This window comes from Conger conger, chromosome 9 (genome assembly GCF_963514075.1).
Source record: "Conger conger chromosome 9, fConCon1.1, whole genome shotgun sequence".
Lineage (NCBI taxonomy): Eukaryota > Metazoa > Chordata > Actinopteri > Anguilliformes > Congridae > Conger > Conger conger.
The window spans coordinates 8,017,431-8,037,522 of NC_083768.1; the positions used below are offsets into that span (position 1 = coordinate 8,017,431).

Below are 20,092 nucleotides of genomic sequence, written 5' to 3' on the forward strand. Positions count from 1 at the left end.
CAGACCTGGGTCAAATACGTAATTGTTTTGGAGTCAAATACTTTCAAAAACACAGACATTAGGAAGTATTTTTTTTCCCCCACACAAGAGTGGTCACTGTGTGGAATAGCTTGCCAGGACATGTAGTGGAGGCTCTGGGGGTTTTCAAGACCAGGCTTGATAGGGTGCTAGACACCATCTAGCTTTTAGGTAAACTAAGCATTAGGTACTCTTTAGCGGTGGTAGGAAAATGGCGAGCATTGCTGTGCTGTGATCTCCTTCTTGTCATTATGTAAGGTTATGGTACTTTTCTCCGCTTTACTGAGCTTGTCTGGTGTATTGGAACTCCGGGAAACACTCGCAAAACGTGCCAACCACTACTTCTGGTCCTCTCAGTTGGCTTAATTGCACCAGGCAAGATCAATGGAGAACAGAAAAGTATTTGAATCCGAAACAATTACGTGTTTGACCCAGGTCTGCTAGAGACAAGACACAATCGCTATCTTTTCTCTGTCTTTTTTTTTTTTTTTTGTGGGTAGATAACGATCACTTTGGGACGCGCTGCCAGGCCCAGATTCTGGCGGTATTACTGGGATACCGTCGAACGAGCTGTTACGGACAGCCTCGCTCAGCAGACAGCGGGACAGGTAGCTTCTGTCGGAGAGAGGCGCGGAGCTTAAGATTGTTTGGCCAGGCTGTGCAACCCCCCCCCGTGTGAAGCACGGAGTGTATTTAAGTTCCCTTAGCTTGGGACCATTTAGCTCAGTGGGCTAATCTTATCTCTGGCTGTGCGGAGTTCTAAACTCACAACAGACCTAGTTCCATTAGATCCAAGCACGTAAACAAATATGCGCTTTTTTTTTAAACATCCAATTTTTGTCAAAACATACTTTCTGCTTCTGTCAATGCAAAGCCAAAAAAAAGGCACAAACAAACCCCCCCCCCCCCCCCCCCCCAAGTTCATGTTTGTTCATGAACTTGCTCCAGTTCAGAGGTCTGTGACCTCTCTCTCTCTCCATCTCTCTCTCTCCCCCCTCCCTCCCTCTCTCTCCCTCTCCATCTCTCTCCCCCCCTCCCTACATCTCTCTCTCCCTCTCCCCCCTCTCCCTGTCACTCTCTCCCTCTCTTCGGTTAGGGCAGTGTCTCCCAAACGGTGTGCCGTCAGGTGAGGTCAGGTGGGCCACGTGAACAATCCTCTATAAACACATTCTAAAGTTCAAATGAGTAAAAAAAAACACTTAAATCCCATTCACAAAATGGCAAAATGAATGTCATTAAAATGCTTATCGCAGGATTGAAACCCCAAATGAACATTTAGGACCGCTGTTGGCATCACATCTATTTTAGTGCGTCGCCTGCTTTTGACAGCGCTGTGCCATGAGCGTGTAAAGTGTGCCGCGGAGGAAAGGGTTGGGAAACGCTGAATTCGAAACCCGAAAGGACATTTACGGTCTACCGCTGGCACGGTACCGCAACCATCAGCGCCTCGACTGCGCTCGAGAGCGCTGGAACACCACCGGTCCGTGAGCGCGGAAAGTCTGCCACGGCGGGGGCAAAGGGTTTCGGAAAACGGGGTTGGTTAGGGAACGGGACTTGTGCTTGTAGGCTTGCGGGGTTCAATGCCCCGGTGACTCGGGAGGTTGCGGGGTTCAATGCCCCGGTGACTCGGGAGGTTGCGGGTTCAATGCCCCGGTGAATCGGGAGGTTGTGGGTTCAATGCCCCGGCGACCCGGGAGGTTGTGGGTTCAATGCCCCGGTGACTCAGGAGGTTGTGGGTTCAATGCCCCGGTGAATCGGGAGGTTGTGGGTTCAATGCCCCGGTGACTCAGGAGGTCGCGGGGTTCAATGCCCCGGTGACTCAGGAGGTTGCGGGGTTCAATGCCCCGGTGACTCAGGAGGTTGTGGGTTCAATGCCCCGGTGACTCAGGAGGTTGTGGGTTCAATGCCCCGGTGACTCAGGAGGTTGTGGGTTCAATGCCCCGGTGACTCAGGAGGTTGTGGGTTCAATGCCCCGGTGACTCAGGAGGTTGCGGGTTCAATGCCCCGGTGAATCGGGAGGTTGCGGGTTCAATGCCCCGCTGGGACACGGCCTCGTTTTTAACCGCCGAGAGAAGGTATTAGCCTAAATTGCCGAATCAGCGAACCTCAAGCCACATAAGTGGATTGTGTGGAAAATGTAAATCTGTCTAAGTCGCCGTGGGTACGAGCGTCTGCTGGAAGCTGAGGTAAGCGAAAAAGGCCCGTCACCCCCCCCCCCCCCCCCCCCCCCTCCTCACCTGTCAGATCCGTGTCGCCGCGGTACCAGCGCAGTTTGGCAGCGGGCTTCCCGCCGGAGCTGGTGCAGATCAGAGTGATGGTGCCCCCCTCCTGCACGGCGTCGTTATTGGTCAGAATCTGAGGCTTCCCCGGCACGCCTGCGGGACAGAGACGCAGATATGAGCCGACACGCCGCACTGATAACGCCGCTCCGACGCTGTGGCTGTGGCTTCCGCACGGAGCGCTGGGCTCTGATCTGAGCTCGCGCGCGCGCACACACACACACGCACACACACACTCCAGCCGCTGCGCGGGTGGCGTCTGGGAACCGCCCCGGGCACCGCTTCAGCTCCACCGCCACGGAGAGGAGCAGGAAGAGGGGAGCAGTGCGCAGCGCACACCCACTCTGCCCCCTGGTGGCAGGATCAGGAATGGCTGAGGCGGCAATGCAGGACTAAGAAGCAAAGTTTAAGGATGATAACCATCGCTTGTTCATCCAGGGGGCTTGTTTTGTTAGAAATACAATAAAGGGATTATGTAGGCGCCCACACAGACACACTGTACACACACAGACACACATACACACATGCACAGGTACACAAAGACACACACACAGGCACACAGATACACACATGCGACACAAGCCCACGCACACACACACAGATATACACAGACACAAACACACAGAGACACACAAATGATACACAGGCACACACAAACACACACACACACACACACACATGCACACACACACACACACACACATACACACACTCAGATACATGCACACAGACACAGACACACGCACGCACACATGCACAAACACACAGAGACACACACACAGACACACACACACAGACACACATACACACACACTCACACACAGTCACACACACACAGTCACACACACACACATGCACAAACACACACACACACACACACACGCACACACAGTCACACACACACACACACACACACACACACAGACACACACACACACACACACACGCACACACAGACACACACACACAGACACACATACACACACACGCACACACAGTCACACATACAGACACACACACACACACACGCACACACACACACACACACACACGCACACACACACACACAGGCACACACACACACACACACAGAGACACACACACACACACACAGTCACACACACACACACACACACACACACACACACACTCACACAGTCACATACACACACACACACACACTCACACAGTCACATACACACACACACACACACTCACCCAGCACAGTGACTGTTGCCCGGGCGGTGCGGATGGGCTTGGTGAAGATGGAGCAGGTGTAGTCTCCGTCGTCTGTCAGCTGAACTTCGCCGATGGTGATTGACAGCTCTGTGGGCGTGGACCGATGCAGCTGAATTCGGTTGTCTCTCAGAGCTGGGAAACACAAGTGATTTGTGGGATTGTTACACACAGTTATCTCAAGCATCACAGGGGGTAAATTACATAATATCATTCAAATCCATATTAAACAAATACTGAATACATTTATGCAAGAAATCAACTGCATTATTCACAATGCTTGAGCTTAGCATTGTTCAATGTTTATACCAACCAACTGCAAGCAGCCAGCTAACACAAAATGTCCTCACAATGTTTCTGCCATGTCGTGGTTAGAACATCCCCAAAACATACCCGTAACATTGAGAGAACATTTGCCATTAGCTAGGGTGCAGCACCAGCGCCATCTGCAGTCTAGCAAAATTCCTGCAGGGGGCGCCAACGAGCACCTTCCGGATTGGCCAATGGGAGTCATAAAACCGAAATGACAGTATTCCACAGGAAATGCTAACTGCCATTTTCCGTCCCGTCGGAGCTCGACTGCTGAGTTTGACGGATGACGAATGGGCGGCATTTCAGCGCTACTCTCCGGGATTGGGCGTGGGCCTCTATCCAGCCCTTAAGTGCATGTATTACAGATCGGGGTGGGGGGGGTGGGGGGGGGGGGATGAGTTAATGCAGTTTTCCGACGACGATGCCAAGACACGTAAAATATGGTCCGGGGGCAAAGTGCGATTTCCGCCCGCGGCATGCGGCAGAACGCAGATCCGCCTCTGCGGGGGGAGCGGCGTTTGAGAGCGAGGCACTTTTTGTCTTCGCCGTGGCCTCGTGCATCCCGGACGGGCAGGAACAGGAAGAGGAAGAGGAACGGACAGGCAGGAACAGGAAACAGGAACGGACAGCAGGAACAGGAAGAGGAAGAGGAACGGACAGCAGGAACAGGAAGAGGAACAGGATCGGACAGGCAGGAACAGGAAACAGGAACGGACAGCAGGAACAGGAACAGGAAACAGGAACGGACAGCAGGAACAGGAAGAGGAACAGGAACGGACAGCAGGAACAGGAACAGGAAACAGGAAGGGACAGCAGGAACAGGAACAGGAAACAGGAACAAACAGCAGGAACAGGAAGAGGAACAGGAACGGACAGCAGGAACACGAGCTGCTGTGCACCGGAGCAGGGGCACGTCCAACTCTCCGGATCATTTTACTCACGTTCAAAAAGGGAACGCTTAATTAAGCCAGCACAGCTTTAGTTAATTCCGCGCAAATTAACTTGTGTAATCAAAACGGCATTAAACCCGCTGTTGTTGGGCCATTGCCGTTATTCATTCAGTTCAAAAGGGTGCAGAAAAAGGTGTTTGCAAATAACGATGCTGCAGCACAACTTCATAAAAATTAATAAAACGGCAGCGTACTGTCACACTCTGTGCTTACGTGGCTTTACTGGGAGACGGAAGCCGGTCTTTCAGAGCAAATTAACTGCCTCTCATCAACTCTAGCCAGATGTAAAATTCACAAACATACCTTTCCCGGCTCTGAAATCCAGCTAGGCCAGCTTGAGGCGGTCAGGCTGATATAAAGCTGGTCTTGCTGGGTATGAGCTGGTCGACCAGCTAGTGCTGGCAGCTTGTCTGAGCTGGGAGCTGGTGAAACATCTATCGACAGTTTCAAAACATAGCTGGAGCTGGTAAAACCATGTCGAGGCGGGAGCTGGTCTGAACTGGCCAACCAGATAAGCCATGTCCAGCTGTTTCAAAACCTAGCTTGAGCTGTTTTTTTTTTTCAGCAGGGTTTCCTTTTAAAGCTTTGCGGATGACATTAACATTTCTTTGACAAACCCACACAAACAAGGTTTTTCTGCACCGGTAGCAGTTCTCCGTGACGGCTGAGTCAGACGGGAGTCAGACGGCGTTCCGTATCGGAATCTACCCAGGAAAAAATGGTATCAGTGCATCTCTAATTAAGACCTGGAGCCTTAGCAACACGACCTAATTCAATTTGCTCTATTTCTTTTGATAGTCCGTCTGGCTGTTGTTTTCTCCATCCCCCGATATGTATATGGGGCAAAGGGTCAGTTTGGGTAGGAGGCCCTGGCGTTCTCCAGGGGTGGGGAAAAAAATAAATAAAAGCAAAATAAAAAATGTATGTACCAGAATATCGTCGTAAGTTGCAGGAAAAAGAAAAAGAAAAAGAAAAGCTGAAACAAAACACCCGGAGCCTGAATATTCAAGCCGCTGACGCTTTGAATAGCGCATGATAATGCGCCAAAGCAAAGTAGCAGATTAGCAGGTTTTCAGCAGCTCCTTATTCCAGCTATGTCATGGAAACAGAAAAAAAGAGGGGGGAGACGTTTAATTACTCCAGAAGCGAGAGCCGACAGGAGCGTCTGAAAGGGGAAGTCTGTGGGAGCGTTCCGCGGGGTCCGCGGGAGTCAGCGTTCCGCTGCGACGCGGAAGACGCCGGGCCAAGTTCGGCTCCGCACATAAATCAAGTGAATTAGAAGAGCTTTTAAGCCGTCCTGAGTTGCCGGGTCTGCCCAGATAAGATCCCTCTGACCCCGAGGCTTATGGGACACCATGACACCGCTGCTGACGATGCTGATGTGCTTCGGCAAACGCCTGGGAGCGGGGTTCACGTGCGCGTTGATGCGTCAGACCTTTTTTTTTTTATTCAAATGCTTGATTGATCTTGCCCGGTGCAACTGAGCCAACCAAGAGAACCAGAATGCACTTTTGGAGAGTATTTCATAGGTTCCAATACACCAGATAACCTCAGTAAAACATGGAAAAGTATTATCTAAAACAATTACATATTTGACCCCGGTCTGTTGTGCATGCGTATGCGTGTTCACTCGTATGTGTTTACCTCTCTGACGTATGTTTCTACATGTGTTCACCTCTCTTACGTGTTTATATGTGTGTTCGCCTCTCTTACGTGTTTATATGTGTGTTCACCTCTCTTATGCGTTCTAAAATGTGTGTTTACCTCTCTTGTCTCCGAAGTACAAGGTCTGCTGCGCCGTGTTGGACCACTGCAGGGAGGAGTTGTCACTTTCCATCACCCTGCAGGTCAGGGTCACGGTCCCGCCGACGGACACGGTCTCATCTGTGGTCACCGGCTGGAAGGGGTCATCCTCTGGAAACACAATCCAACAGGGCACACGGCGATGAGATCACAACGCTTCACATCCTCCGGAAACGCAATCCAACAGGGCACACCGTGATGACACAACAACGCTTCACATTCTCTTAAAACAGCACAGTAGGACATGCTGTAGTGACATCACAATGGTTTCAATACCTCTGGGAACACAACAGGGCGCGCTGTGATGACCTCACAATGCTTTGAATTCTCTCTGGAAACTACACTGCAGGACGCATTGATCGTATCCATGGATCCTGATACCACCATATTTTACGGATCGGGTATCGGCAAAGGACAATTCTTCTCAGACACTACAATGTGCTTATTATTTCTCGCCTGTAGCAACGCTTCGCCCCCATACCTTCAGTCTGTCAGCGTTTTTGTTTTTTACACCAGTTGTCTGAGTGCACTGTCACACCCATGAACGAGCACTATCCATTCGCCACCACAAATGATGCGCTTGTTTATTAAACGTGTTTCTGTCTTCCGCAACGTCCTCTGTGCGGAACATTTACGAAGCGGAGCCCGAGAGCGGACCCATCGCATTCACAACGCCCGTGTTTCGAGGATCGGCATTAGCACAGCTTCTGACAACGGGCAGCAAACAAATTTAGAAAAGAGTCTGAAGAAACAGGGTCGAGCTGAATTCCTAGTCTAGTCGTGCCCCTTGTATTTTTGGATTCTTTTTTGTTTTACAATAAAATAAGAATCTCAGGCAAGTATACAGACTTCTCAGTAGCTATTTTGTGATCTTTTTATTGGAGTCTTCAAGCTAGACGAGCTAGACGATAACGCTTCCACTTCGACATCGAGCTCGAGGATGTCTACCTTATTTTCAGGCAGGCATCGGTATGAGTTCACAGCAGCAGCATGTGGTTTTGCGACACCATCATCAACGGTATTTTACGGTTTCTCTTCCACAAATTCTTTATTTATTCACTCATTTCTGTCATTCAGAATTTTCTCTAATTTTCTTTCATTTGGTAGCCGGTCCCTCCGTGTTGCCGTGGATACACGGCGAGGGCCCCGTCGCTCGGCAGCCCGGGGGGATCGGGGTATTAGGGAGCGGCACGCCTTTTTACAACGCCGCATCGTCTCGGGTTCCCGCGACCGTGACTTCGAGGCGAGTGCGATCGGGGCTCTACGCCGATCCTCCCACCCCTGCCGAGCCCCCCCCCCCCCGCCCCCCCTCAGAGCAGCGAGCCAATTACGGCGCTCCACGTGAGCCCGGGCTTTGGCAGGCGACCTCGGCGTGCCACGCCCCGATGCGTTCTGCTGCCGCGTAACCTTACGCGGCGCTTCGCCACGTAAAACTGATGGCGAATTGTCCGGTTTCAATGAAACTCACACCATTGCATGAAAAAAAAAAATGTGTGGCATGACTTTGAGAACGACACATGCACACACGCAGAAGTTTAACGTCGTGCCAAGGTATGATTAAAGGGGGCAAAAAACAAAGCTGGTGCACATTATGGCTGAGTTGTTATTGGGCTATAAGGTCTGATAGTGGTGCAGATCATTAAAGAAAAAAAGAAATACAGCCAGTCATATTGTTTACCCGTATTTAGGCCTATTAACTCTCAAGCAGAATTATTCATTTTCTGTATAATTTGTTTAAGCTTATCTAAAGCCAACCTTGCCTGCCCTGGAAACGTTTAATTCCTTGTAAGCCAAACTGAGTTCGAGTGTGTAGGCTAGCTGTTGAATAATTTAAAAAAGACAAATGAAAAAACATATATTTATCAGATTGGTATCTACAGATACTGTCCCATCTAGTACTCAGAGCAGACTGGGAGACAAAAAGCCTGGATCGGGACATCCTGAGAAACAACATAACAGAACATGCTGTGCTGACATCACAAGGCTTTGCATCCTCTAGAAACAGCACAACAGGGCACGTTGTGATGACATCACAAGGATTTGCATCCTCTAGAAACAGCACAACAGGGCGCGCTGTGATGACATCACCAGGATTTGCATCCTCTAGAAACAGCACAACAGGGCACGCTGTGATGACATCACAAGGATTTGCATCCTCTAGAAACAGCACAACAGGGCACGCTGTGATGACATCACAAGGATTTGCATCCTCTAGAATCAGCACAACAGGGCACGCTGTGATGACATCACAAGGATTTGCATCCTCTAGAAACAGCACAACAGGGCGCGCTGTGATGACATCACCAGGATTTGCATCCTCTAGAATCAGCACAACAGGGCACGCTGTGATGACATCACCAGGATTTGCATCCTCTAGAATCAGCACAACAGGGCACGCTGTGATGACATCACCAGGATTTGCATCCTCTAGAAACAGCACAACAGGGCGCGCTGTGATGACATCACCAGGATTTGCATCCTCTAGAATCAGCACAACAGGGCACACTGTGATGACATCACAATGCTTTGTGTCCTCTAGAATCAGCACAGGGCGCCTTGTGATGACATCACAATGCTTCGGAACGCGCAGGCAGACCCACAGGCCGAGCGATGGGCACGTGACAGCAGGAAGTGCACACGCCGCGTTGATGCCCAGACAGGAATAACACGCCCTCCCCTCTTCACAGAAACGCATCGGTATTTAAGGAAGCACAATTTTCACTTTCCACCGAGAGACAGGAGGTGAGAACGGCACGAGAAGAAACGACAAATTTAGGTAGAGTGATACAATGTCGGCGAGGGGGGGGGGCTGGAGGGTGGGTGTTCTCTCCTCTCTCTCTCTCTGTCTCTCTCACTCACTCAATCCTTCTCTTTCTCTTCTTTCTTTTTGTCCTCCCGACATCTTTCTTTCTTTTACAATATACAGTGCTGCTACTGCCCCAATACTAAACTGTACTATCCTGATACTTCCACTATACTACTCTAATACTTCCCCATATACTATCCCGATACCTCCCCTAAACTACCCTGATATTTCTCCTATACTACCCTGATACTTCCCGTCAATAGCCCAACACTTTGCCTAAATTACCCTGGTACTTGAGTGCTTAGGCCCCGTGTAAGCGGTGTAAATCATTCTGAATTGGACTGTCTGGGAAGCAAATTAAAAATTAAAAATAATAATAATCAACATAATCATTGCGGTAATAATGGCAAAGAGGAACACGGGCAATTATCGGTATGCAAATGAAGCAGATCGCCTTCTTGGAGTGGCTGAGCTGTGAATACTGACTACATCCCCCCCCCCCCCCCCCCCCCCTCCCAGCTGTCACCCCCGGGGATGTCTGCCCTCTCTGTCCTTCTGTTACTCCATCCGTCCCTCCCCCCTTCCCTCCCTCCCTCCCTCCCTCCCTCTCTCTGCTCTCTCCGGTCCTTCAGTCTGTCCATCCTCCTCTGTCTCAGTTTAGCAATTTCTGCTCCTCACATCATCGCAGATATTCTTCAGAAGATCACAGAAATATCACAGCCGGAAAACAGCCTACACACAATCCCACTCACACACACACACACATACACACATACACAATCCCACACACACACACACACACACACACACATACACACATACACAATCCCACACACACACACACACACACACACACACACACACACACACATACACAATCCCACACACACACACACACACACACACACACACACATACACACACACACACATACACAATCCCACACACACACACACACACACACACACACACATACACACACACACACATACACACATACACAATCCCACACACACACATACACAATCCCCCACACACACACACACATACACAATCCCACACACACACACACACACACACATACACAATCCCACACACACACACACACACACACACATACACAATCCCACACACACACACACACACACACACATACACACACACACACACATACACACATACACAATCCCACACACACACACACACATACACAATCCCCCACACACACACACACACACACAATCCCACACACACACACACACACACACACACATACACACATACACACATACACACATACACAATCCCACACACACACACACACACACACACACACACATACACAATCCCACACACACACACACACACACACACACACATACACAATCCCACACACACACACACACACACACACACACACACACACATACACAATCCCACACACACAGGCATGCACACAGATACATACACACACACACAAGCATGCACACACCCACACACACACAATCCCACACACATGCACACACAATCCTGCTCACGCACGCACACACAATCCCACATACACACACATACACACACACACACAGGGCTGCAAACACACGCACACACACACGCACTCCCACTCACACACACACACACAAACATACGCACGAACACACAATCCGCCACACAGATCTGTGCATGCATGCATAAAGGTGCACACACACAAGCACAATGTGATGTCCTACACTTTTGCATATTTCAGTCCAGAATGCACTGCGATTCTCACCCCTCTCTCTCTCCCTCTCTTTCTCTCTCTCTCCCCCCTCCTTTCCTTGTGTTTTGTGGGAGTTGAAGGTTGTCTGTGCCTTGTGATGTTTTGCAGTAGTGCCATAATAAAAGAGTGTTAAAAATATTTCTCTCTCTCAAATTCAAATTGCTTTATTGGCATGAAATACAAGTGTACTCATTGCCAAAGCGTACATGTGAATAATATTAATACAATAATATGAATATATTCATTATCATGGTACATTTAGCAATATATAACAATAATAATAATAACAATAGCAATAATCATAAGAATAATAAACCAATAAGCATGTACATGTTAATTTTATTATGGGTGGTGACTCAGCGTCCCACAGGTTACGGCAGGCTGAAATCAACCTGGCAGCAGTAGGGCTGTCGGCCCTTCTCCTGAGAGAATCGCACATTTCTCTTCCTTTGAGAGGTAAATTAAGTTATTTATAATTAGGGATCGTTTTTGGAAACATAATTTCCTGATTTGTAAATATTGTATGCGCGTGAGGAGGAAGCGCATCTCCGTCTCCACCTCTCCTGTCTTACAGTGACCACACATCCGCTCTTCTTTTGGCAACCGTGAATTTTAGTATCTGCCTTTTTCAATCGCTGAGCCTGTTCTTGGTCAGGACCCGTCCCTGCTGTGTATGTCTGACAGAGGAGAGATACTCCGCCAGTGTGTATTCTCTATTTAGGGCCCGATAACAGTTTTATTTCGGGATTGTGTTGCTTTGTTCCAGTGGTCCAGATTGGGAGTTTCTGATGTGTTTTATAATTTGGTCGACTGTAATGGGCAGTTGCGAAGCAGTGCTGATCTGAAGCCGGGTTTGTGTCAGTGGCTGTTAATGTTAGTGTAGAAAGTGTCAGAACTAGACGACTGAGGGGATGCTTGTCTGGGCTGAGCTCTTGGGTCTGGGGTGCCATGAATTGTAAGGAGTTTGTCGGACTCATTTTTAGATTGTCAATAAAACGTAACGCCCTTTTCTGAATCGGAGATCTGCCTAATTCGGCCCATTATTGCGGGTATTTCTGTGTACTTGTTTTTTACAGAATTCTGCATGCAGGGTTTCTGCTGGATGTTTCTCCCATCTGGCCTAGTCCTGACTGAGTGGACCCCATATTTCACTTCCATGTAGCATAAAGGCAGGATAACACTGTCAAAGATTTTTGACCAGATTCTAAATGGGAATGTTTATCTTATTGAATTTTCTTCTGATGAGAAGCATAGAAATCCTAGCGGGCCTTTTTCTATTAATGCATTCACTGCCTGGCCAAAGCTCCCTGACGCACTGGTCTTTAGTCCAAGGTAGTCGTAGCTTAGTGTGTGTTCTAGAGTAAATGAGTGTCCGCTTTCCTGAGACCCGGGCTTCTTTTGGAAGATCATCATTTTTGTCTCGGTCAGATTGACTGTCGAGGCCCAGTTTTGACAGTATTTCACCGGCAGTTCCCGTTGCCCCTGTGCTGAGGGCAATAGCAGCACCAGGTCATCTGCATAGAGCAGAATTTTAACTTCCGTGTCGTTTAGAGTGAGACCAGGGGCTGAAGATTGTTCCAATAACACCGCTAACTCGTTTATGTAGATGTTGAACAATGTTGGACAGAAACTGCAGCCCTGCCTCACCCCACACCCCTGTGTGAAGAAATATGTAGTTTTTTTTTGCCAAGTTTTATACCGCACTTGTTATTTATATAGATTGACTTAATAATGTCAAACACTTTACCCCCTACACCACTTTGCAGGAGTGCAATATCGGCAATATAGTGCAATATAGGCCCTCATACCAGATTGAATCAAATCCTTTTTTGAAGTCGGTGAAGCATGCAAATATATTTCCTTTTTTTTGGTATGTTTGTTGATTAGGATGTGTAGGGTGTAAACATGGTCTGAACATGGTCTCTCTCTCATTCCCTCTCTTTCTCTGTCCCTCTCTTCCCCCGCCCCTCCTCCCCTCCCTCTCTCCTTATTGCAGGGTCAACTCTGGCCCCTCTCCCCATCCACCATGCCTGTCAAACACTGTTAGCAACATGACCTCATCCAGACACGCCCAACGCCAAACCAGCAGGGCACCAACTGCACCCCTCAGCAAAATGTGTGTGTGTGTGTGTGTGTGTGTGTGAGAGGGCATGACAGAGAGAGAGAGAGTGAGAGAGAGAGAGAGAGAGTGAGAGAGAGAGAGAGAGAAAGGGAGTGAGACAGAGGGAGAGAGGGGGGGAGGGAGAGGGGGCGGTGAAATAAAGAGAGAGGGAAAAGAGAGGAAGAGGGTGAGAGAGCCAGAGAAGAAGAGGGAGAGAAGGAGAGAGGGAGAGGGAGGGAGAGAGAGAGGGAGAGCGAGAGAAAGGGAGTGAGAGAGAGAAGGAGAGAGGGAGAGAGAGAGGGAGAGCGAGAGAAAGGGAGTGAGACAGAGGGAGAGAGGGGGGGGGAGGGAGAGGGGGCGGTGAAATAAAGAGAGAGGGAAAAGAGAGGAAGAGGGTGAGAGAGCCAGAGAAGAAGAGGGAGAGAAGGAGAGAGGGAGAGGGAGGGAGAGAGAGAGGGAGAGCGAGAGAAAGGGAGTGAGAGAGAGAAGGAGAGAGGGAGAGAGAGAGGGAGAGCGAGAGAAAGGGAGTGAGACAGAGGAAGAGAGAGGGGGGGAGGGAGAGGGGGCGGTGAAATAAAGAGAGAGGGAAAAGACAGGAAGAGGGTGAGAGAGCCAGAGAAGAAGAGGGAGAGACGGAGAGAGAGAAAGGAGACAGAGGAGAAAATGATAATGTTAAAGAATTTGGCACAAACACGATGACTCTCCCTGCCAATAAAGCACTTAGAGAAATAAGAAGTCAATTAGAGAGCAGAGAGAGGGGCTGCAGCTATGAGCTCACTTTATTACCCAGCCAACTGCTGTACAGAACACTATACACACACACACTATACACAACACACAAACACACACACACTATACACAACACACACACACACACACTATACACAACACACACACACTATACACTACACACACACACTATACACAACACACACACACACTATACATAACACACACACACACTATACACAACACACACACACACTATACACAACACACACACACACACTATACACTACACACACACACTATACACAACACACACACACACACTATACACAACACACACACACACACACACACACACTATACACTACACACACACACACACACTATACACAACACACACACACTATACACAACACACACACACTATACACTACACACACACACACACTATACACAACACACACACACTATACACAACACACACACACACACACTATACACAACACACACACACTATACACAACATACACACACTATACACAACACACACACACACTATACACAACACACACACACTATACACAACACACACACACTATACACTACACACACACACTATACACTACACACACACACTATACACAACACACACACACACTATACACTACACACACACACTATACACAACACACACACACTGTACACTACACACACACACTATACACTACACACACACACTATACACTACACACACACACACTATACACAACACACACACACTATACACAACACCCACACACTGTACACTACACACACACACTATACACTACACACACACACTATACACAACATACACACACTATACACAACACACACACACTATACACTACACACACACTATACACAACACACACACACTATACACTACACACACACACTATACACAACACACACACATTATACACAACACACACACACCTCACTTTATTACCCAGCCAACTGCTGCACAGAACACTATACACTATAAACACACACTATACACAACACACACACACACACACACACTATACACAACACACGCACACACACTATGCACACTAAACACACACTATACACAACACACACACACACACAGCTCACTTTGTTACCCAGCCAACTGCTGCACAGAACACTATACAATAAACACACACTATACACAATGCACACACACACTCACACACACACACACACACACACACACACATACACACACAATCACACACATACACACACACACACACTCTCACACACACACACACACACACACACGCAGTCACACTCAGTACATATCGCCCTCAGCGCCACACACATACAAACAGAGGGAGAGGAGAGAAAGAGACAGATAGGAAGAAACAAAGAAAGAGAGAGAGAGAGACAGACGGACAGACAGAGAAAGAGAGAAAGAACAGGAGAAATGTGTAAATGAATTTGTATGGAAAACTAGCAAAGGGATGTTACCTAGCAACAGAGGGCTACAAGGACATACACTGTGACATGCAGCTCTGACCACTGCTCCACACTGCTGCTCTGACCACTGCTCCACACTGCTGCTCTGACCACTGCTCCACACTGCTGCTCTGACCACTGCTCCACACTGCTGCTCCACACTGCTGCCCTGACCACTGCTCCACACTGCTGCTCTCACCACTGCTCCACACTGCTGCTCTGACCACTGCTCCACACTGCTGCTCTGACCACTAGACCCTCACTACTGTACATTTTAATGCTCCATATCTAATAAGAGCTGTGAAATCCAAGCCAAACACTGGAGCAGGTGATGGACAGCTGTGCAGTTCAGTGGAGGAGGAAAATGAGGTTCTCATGTTACTTTACAGAATGTGTGCGGCATACGGTGGCTAATTCTGTCTGCATCCCCCTGTTCCTCTCCCAGTGCTCCTCTCTTTCTCCCCTCTGCACTCCCTCTCTTTCTCTCCTCATTATCTCCTTTCTTCTCTGCCTCTATGCGTCTGCATGTCTCTATGGTTCCCTGTTCCCGGCCACACACACTCACACACTCACACACTCACACACTCACACACTCACACACACACACACATCCACACACACACACACACACCCACACACACACACACACACATCCACACACACACACACACACATCCACACACACACACACACCCACATCCACACACACACACACACACATCCACATCCACACACACATACACACCCACACACACACACACACACCCACATCCACACACACACACCCACACCCACACCCACAACCACACACACACACACACACACACCATACACAACATCCAAACCCACACCCACACACACACACACACACACACACACACACACACACTATACACAACACACACAAAACACACTGCTGCTCTGACCACTGCTGTACACTGTAGCTCTAGTCACTAGACCGGCCATAACTACTGTACATTTTTTAATGCGCCATAACTAAAGGGCTGTGAAATCCAAGCCGAACACTGGGCCAGGTGACCCGACAGCTGTGCAGTTCAGTGGAGGAGGAAAATGAGGTTCTCAGGTTACTTTACAGAATGTGTGCAGCATCTAATTCAAAAAAACCGATCAGCTCCACACATCTGTCTACATCTCCCTGTTCCTCTCCCAACACTCCTCTCTTTCTCCCCTCTGCACTCCCTCTCTTTCTTTCCCTCCTCCTCATTCTCTCCTTTCACCTTTGCCTCTGACTCTGTGCGTCTGGATGTCTCTATGGTTCCCTGTTCCCAGGCTCCGGTCTCTAGCGGCAATGCTAATCTCTATGGTTCCCTGTCCCTGGCTCTCTCTCTCTCTCTCGCTCTGTCTCTCTCTAGCAGCAATGCTAATCTCAATGGTTCCCTGTCCCTGGCTCACTCTCTCTCTCGCTCTCTCTCTCTCTCTCGCTCTCTCTCTCTCTAGCGGCAATGCTAATCTCTATGGTACCCCGTCGCCGGCGTTGTCTCTCAGGTTAATGCGAATCCCTCTCCACCTTATTTTTGGCATAAGCCGCAATGTTGATCACGCGTGTACGCACTTCCACCGGCTGGCGCGGTCGCCGGTAGGAGCTCGTTCTCCGCAAACACGCGGCAGCGCGACGCTAACATTGCACCAGAGGAAAAAGCTACGCGTTCACGACACAGATGGAGAGAGCCGAAGTCAACGATGCGAACCGATGACACGGGAGGGCCAGATACCGGCGCGGTGGCAGCGGCCCCACGCCGGTTGGTCGGTTAGGCAGGTATTGTGCGGTAGGCCCTCCCCCCTGAAATCCAGGATGAGGGCGGACTGCCATGTGCCATCACAGGGTGATCAGGGTGATACAGGCTCGGTGCCCACTTCATTGGGTAGACGTGCACATCAGCTTGTTACCGCAAATATCTAATCAGCCAATCGTGTGGCAGACGCTCAAAGTCAAGTTGACGTTTCGGCCCAATCACCTTGTTTTGACGAAGGCTTGATAGGGCCAAAATGTCAACTCTACTTGAGAGATTAAGATTTTGACAAGTTAAATCTTTTTCACACTTTCAAGGCTACTCTTTCCGACTCTGTAGCTATTTGTCTGGTGTGCAAGCGTCTCTTCAGGCAGGAGAACGTCAATGTATAAAAGCACGTACACATGGTCAAGAGGTTCAGCTGTTATTCAGACCCAACCATCAGAATACAGAAGAAACGTGATCTCAATGACCGTGGAATTATTGTCAGTGCTCTTTCCTGTCTCCTCCTTCCTGTCAACCATATCATGAAATGATTACTGGTATAAACACAGAATGACACAGCATCAGTAAAAGCCATCAGCAAAACAATGCATTGCCAGAAGCAACTGAATTAATATTTGCCTTCCTGCCTGTCTAGCTAGTCAAACAGCTATTTCACCATCTCGGAGCAATGCTCCAATCAGTCAACATAATTGTGACAAAAAAATAATAAAATTAATCAAAGCTAACTCAGCATTCAGTTAATTGACAGCTCACGTGAGCTGAAGTGCATGACGTTTAATTCATTTAGCCGATGCTGTCCTCCAGAGTGACACAATACAGGAGTGAAATAAGTGCATTAGCCTGATTAATATGGGCAACGGTACCAGACCTGGCAAGCGATCCCCAGACCAGAAAGAAAAAGATCCAATACCACAAAAGATACTTTGCGATTAAAGCACGGACAGAAATGCATTCTGCTAGCCAGGAAACAGGGAACAAACTGCGCACCGCGATTGTCTGTTTCTGTTAGCTTTTCTGCAACCCTTCAAGGGAGCCTGCCGGTACGGAGGTGGCATTAAACGGAGGTGATTTTCGAGACACGGTGACCCCGAGATCACTTGTTGCAACCGCTCCAGATGTTTCAAACTTTTTGGCTTATTGCCCCGACCATGCTTAACGGCAAGTCTAACAGTTAATGTATTTGTTTTGTGCTCATTACCTGATCTGTGTAGGTCGACAGCCATCTGTCTCTTGTTTTTTTGGCTTTCCTCGAGGTGACGGATGACACAGGGATTTTATTTTCGCGCACGCCGGTGGAACAAGAAGTGATGGAAGGTCACGGTGCAGTGGGTTCCTCCGGAGTGAGATCGACTTACAGAAGTAGAATTATATTTCCGATTACCTTTGATTAGTATTTCAAAGGGCCTTCAGGGGTGCCATAAGATTATTTAAAAACAATGTTGAAAGTTAAACATTCACTGCCGAAAATTAAACTGTGGGAAACGGTATGTTTTAAAGACATTATATCCCAGGACTGTTCCAGGCCATTTTATGGGAGTACCACCTGTACTGTATGAAGGGGGAGATTGCGATTGCAGAGGGGTTTTGCGATATGGGGGGAATGGGGGTTGGTGTAGGCTACCTGAGGTTATGGTCTAAAACTTTGTAATTCCCAGTACAAGAAATTGTTTTCCAGGAAATGTTTCTGCATTTTACATGACTTTTCCCATGACAGGAAAACTGCATCAAAGAGTCACAGGATTGTGTTTCCAGAATGTGTGGGAACCCCGAATAATATTTTTGAGGAATAAATAGTATAAATAAAGGATAAGCATAAAAAGAAAAACCCCTTTTATTTGAATAAAAGTATATAGTTTTCCTATGTCTGAGCCTATGTCTCATTATCGTTGTTGTTTATTTTCTCAAAGTGTCGGTATTGCTGTTTGCAGGCAAGCTTGCATCTAGAAAGGCCAAATATGATTGGACTGGGAGCTTTGCCAGGAAATGCACTTAGTGGCTTGGGGGAAGGTCAGGGGTCGTGTATAATGTGGATGGCTGGCCATCCGTAGCTCCGTCTCTGAGGGTAACGCTAATCTCAGCGCTGCCGCCCCAGCGGCTGTCTCTCACAGTGAAGCTGATGTGCTAATGCCAGCGATTATGACAGGACTGCAGAGAACAGCAACACCCAGACCGCCCCACCCAGACGCAGAACAGCAACACCCAGACACAGAACAGCAACACCCAGACCGCCCCACCCAGACACAGAACAGCAACACCCAGACCGCCCCGCCCAGACGCAGAACAGCAACACCCAGACACAGAACAGCAACACCCAGACCGCCCCGCCCAGATGCAGAACAGCACTGACAACAAACCCCACCCCACCCCCCCACCCCACCCAGAAGCAGAACAGCCCTGACAACAAACCCCCCCACCCCCACCCTGCTCAGATACAGATGAGCACTGACATCCACCGTCCCCCCCCCCCCCCCCCGCCACCAAGATACAGAACATCACCAACAACCCCCCCCCCCCCCGGCCAAACAGAAATACAGAAAAACACTGCAAACCAGCCACCTCCACCAACCAGAACAGCACTGACAAAGCTCACCCCAAATACCCAGCAGGGGAAGGGATTGGCTGACAGATCTCAAACCTTGTTCCAACCTTGTTCCTGGAGATCTACCATCCTGTAGGTTTTCACTCCAACCCTAGCAAAGCTACACTTCAGCAGGGCTGCCCAACCCTGTTTTTGGAGATCTGCAGTCCTGCAGGTTTTCACACCGACACTAATTTGGAACACCGGACTCAACTAATTTGCAGCTCAACGAGCCCTCGAGCTATTGAATGAGGTGTGGCTTTGTTTGGGTTGGTGTGAAAA

General features: G+C 48.8%; 1 protein-coding gene across 1 annotated transcript in view; it reads right to left on the bottom strand.

Annotated features, from left to right (window-relative positions):
- Nucleotides 1-20,092, bottom strand: part of cadm3 (cell adhesion molecule 3) — a 56,601-nt gene that overhangs the window by 21,070 nt on the left and 15,439 nt on the right. The window contains 3 exon segments of the mRNA XM_061254932.1: nt 2,256-2,393; nt 3,516-3,668; nt 6,560-6,709. Of these exon segments, the coding sequence (XP_061110916.1) occupies nt 2,256-2,393; nt 3,516-3,668; nt 6,560-6,709 (441 nt within the window).